At 51.4% G+C, this 3,341-nt stretch overlaps 1 protein-coding gene across 1 annotated transcript; it reads left to right on the top strand.

Annotated features, from left to right (window-relative positions):
- Positions 1-287: 287 nt before the first annotated feature.
- N7471_013837 (uncharacterized protein) lies at positions 288-1,615 on the top strand (the record flags this gene model as incomplete). Its single annotated transcript, XM_057286555.1, has 2 exons — positions 288-835; positions 907-1,615. 2 exons carry the CDS (start codon positions 288-290, stop codon positions 1,613-1,615), a joined length of 1,257 nt encoding a protein of 418 aa, XP_057129034.1.
- Positions 1,616-3,341: the final 1,726 nt, after the last annotated feature.

Genomic DNA, 3,341 nt, shown 5'->3' with positions numbered 1-3,341 from the left:
AACGCTCATCAACGACCATCAACGCTCATCAACGCCCGGTTAACACATCCACGACGCACCAAAATACTCACCATTTTGTTCGCTCCACGCCCTGATGGCAGATACATTCTATTGCGGCGGGAAGACTAGCCGACCGCAAACCATGAAGACAGGAAGGTTGGGAATACGGCACTCGATTACGAAGGTTGAATCTTGAATTTACGATTCTGACGATTGATTTGCATCTATCTAGGGCTCATTTTATTTCTCCGATGAATATCCTTTGAAATACGAAATACGTCATCAAGATGGTGCGCAGATCTTTGCTTCTTCGAGTACTCTTGAATACTCGAATACTGGTCCCTAGCACCACGAAGAGGTGCCTGCACAGGCTAGAGGGTCTTTTTGTCGCAGATGTCCCTGCGGAGACTCTTGGTTTCGCAGATGTCTCTGCGGAGACTCTTGGTGTCGCAGATGTCCCTGCGGAGACTCTTGGTGTCGCAGATGTCCCTGCGGAGACTCTTGGTTTCGCAGATGTCCCTGCGGAGACTCTTGGTGTCGCAGATGTCCCTGCGGAGACTCTTGGTGTCGCAGATGTCCCTGCGGAGACTCTTGGTGTCGCAGATGTCCCTGCGGAGACTCTTGGTGTCGCAGATGTCCCTGCGGAGACTCTTGGTGTCGCAGATGTCCCTGCGGAGACTCTTGGTGTCGCAGATGTCCCTGCGGAGACTCTTGGTTTCGCAGATGTCCCTGCGGAGACTCTTGGTGTCGCAGATGTCCCTGCGGAGACTCTTGGTTTCGCAGATGTCCCTGCGAGGCGCTTTGTTGACGCAGGACCTGGGCTGCGGAGAACTTGGTGATGCAGCGGTCTCCTGCAGAGAACTTGTTAACGCAGCGGTCTCCTGCGGGTCTCACTTGTCATCACAGCGTCCCCCTGCGGAGTTCACTTGGTAACGCAGCGCCCCCCTGCGAGGAACAGTTGGTCACGCAGAGCCCATCCTGCGAGGTAGTCTTGTTGACGCAGCACCTCCCTGCGAGGATTGTTGTTGACGCAGACCTATCCTGCGAGGTAGTCTTGTTGACGCAGCACCTCCCTGCGAGGATTATTGTTGACGCAGACCTATCCTGCGGGGTAGTCTTGATTTCGCAGCACCCCCCTGCGAGGAATATTGTTGACGCAGACCTATCCTGCGAGGTAGTCTTGTTGACGCAGCACCTCCCTGCGAGGATTATTGTTGACGCAGACCTATCCTGCGGGGTAGTCTTGATTTCGCAGCACCCCCCTGCGAGGAATATTGTTGACGCAGACCTATCCTGCGAGGTAGTCTTGTTGACGCAGCACCTCCCTGCGAGGATTATTGTTGACGCAGACCTATCCTGCGGGGTAGTCTTGATTTCGCAGCACCCCCCTGCGAGGAATATTGTTGACGCAGACCTATCCTGCGAGGTAGTCTTGTTGACGCAGCACCCCCCTGCGAGGAATATTGTTGACGCAGACCTATCCTGCGAAGCACCTTCTTACACTCGCGGGGCTCATGGCAGCGAGGGAGCACATTCTTACATCGCTGGGCTCGTGGCAGCGACAGCCGTGGTCACGGAAGCTCTTAAGCCCGCAGGCAAAAGAGGGACACCATGACACATCGGAGTGTGAGGACCGAAGTCCTGATTCTTTTTGGGTTGGGAATCCGGTCCCTTTTATATTTTTTCGGCTACGTCTCTACCAAGGAACCAGTTGCGCAGATGGTAGCGAGAACCACTGTCTCGTTATTGGCGTTGAAGACATCTGAACAACGTTGAAATGGTGTTTGGAGACTTTGTGGCCTACAGACTCAAGATTCAACCTGGATTCATTGCTTTCAAAAACCTGCGTTGAGTGTGGTGAACCACTTTCTTCACCTGTTGAGAAGAAAGTAACGCCGCAAAAATATGATTCCTACATATCATTGAAATTGCAATTAAATCGCTCAACGCGGTGGCACTCTACAACTGCCCGTTTTAGCCACGGTCACCGTCTCTTTCATGAGGGTTGAAGTGCTTCAACAGATGCGGAATAATGGGTTGGAGACTTTGTGGCAGACAGTCACATTTGATTGTACCGGTTGTTGGCCTCAAGGAGTGCCTCCCATTGATCCCACTAGAATTTTGTCTATCTCCTAACCCCGCACTGCTCGAACGGTACTTATTTTCTGTTTCTCGCGGCCAACTGATGTTGCCTTCACTGGAAGTTCTGCTATCTGGCGCCACAGACACTGCGAACCTACTCCCAAATCCAGGATGTTGGCTGTATTCTTTGACGGAGAATCAAAAATTCTAGACCTTGTTGGAAAGCCCAGAATAGGAACCCGAGCCTAGTTTCCAGGACAACTAAGTGAGTCATTTCAGCTACCATGGCTCACGAGCTAGGTTCTCGTGATCGCTACCCACCTCGCGAGATTGCAACGCTACTGTCACATTGATGAGGCCCTGGACACAAATAGCACCCAACGGACCAATCAAACACCATGCGCGAATGTAGACAGACGCAGGTACGGTTCTGCGATGCAGATCCCAGCGACGACCCACGGGACAGTAGATCAAGGAGGTTCTATTTGTGGCCTGGAGAAGAGATTGGAAGGGTTTGCAAAGGTCCAGACACGATCCACAAGCCTAGACTTGACGGGGCGTCAGCGTACGGATGGAACAGGTCTTTGTTGCTTGGGAGGTCGGTTGAGGCAGATGAGGCATTTGGAATATCACACACTTTTGGCAATAGAGATCCGAACCGCGGTCGTGTTCTCCTAGTTGCCCTCGCAAGAGAGTGATTGGTCCTCCGTCGAATGGCAAGTTGCTGTTTTGTCTATCTAGCCTAACGCGTTCTAGCAGCAATACATATTTTCCTGCATCAACCTTTCCCTTCATCAGTTTACTCTCTTCGAACCGGACACTTCCTCTCCCTATCTGCTCCGATTCGATCGCCAGTCTGCCAATTCTAGCAGATAGCTTTAGAAAATTAGTACCAATTTTGGCTAGACCACACGGGGTTACATGAATAGAGTATCCGGGGTTTGCACTAAAAGCCAAGAAATCGATTGGGTGCCGGATATGCCAGGAGTCGGCGTTGTGAGCCGACCCATAAAGCTTTCAAGCACCCGGCGTAATCGTTGCCATGACTCTGGCGATCCAGAATATTTCCGAATACAGTTGTTACAGAATACTATACTTCAACAGCGCGAGATCTTGGAGAGTGCGGCCCAACTATCTCTGAATTCTCTTAGCACCGCAGGGCAGATTTAATCAACACCAATACAAAGAGTAAGTGGACCAGAAGCCTGAAGTTGGATAAGCTTTCTATCAAGTTTAAGCTTGAATCCTTAAGGACAACC

Source organism: Penicillium samsonianum, assembly GCF_028829775.1.
Source record: "Penicillium samsonianum strain IBT 33392 chromosome Unknown utg000010l_segment0_segment0, whole genome shotgun sequence".
Lineage (NCBI taxonomy): Eukaryota > Fungi > Ascomycota > Eurotiomycetes > Eurotiales > Aspergillaceae > Penicillium > Penicillium samsonianum.
The sequence above is the reverse complement of the archived record's forward strand: the minus strand, read 5'-3'. Positions and strand labels throughout refer to the sequence as shown.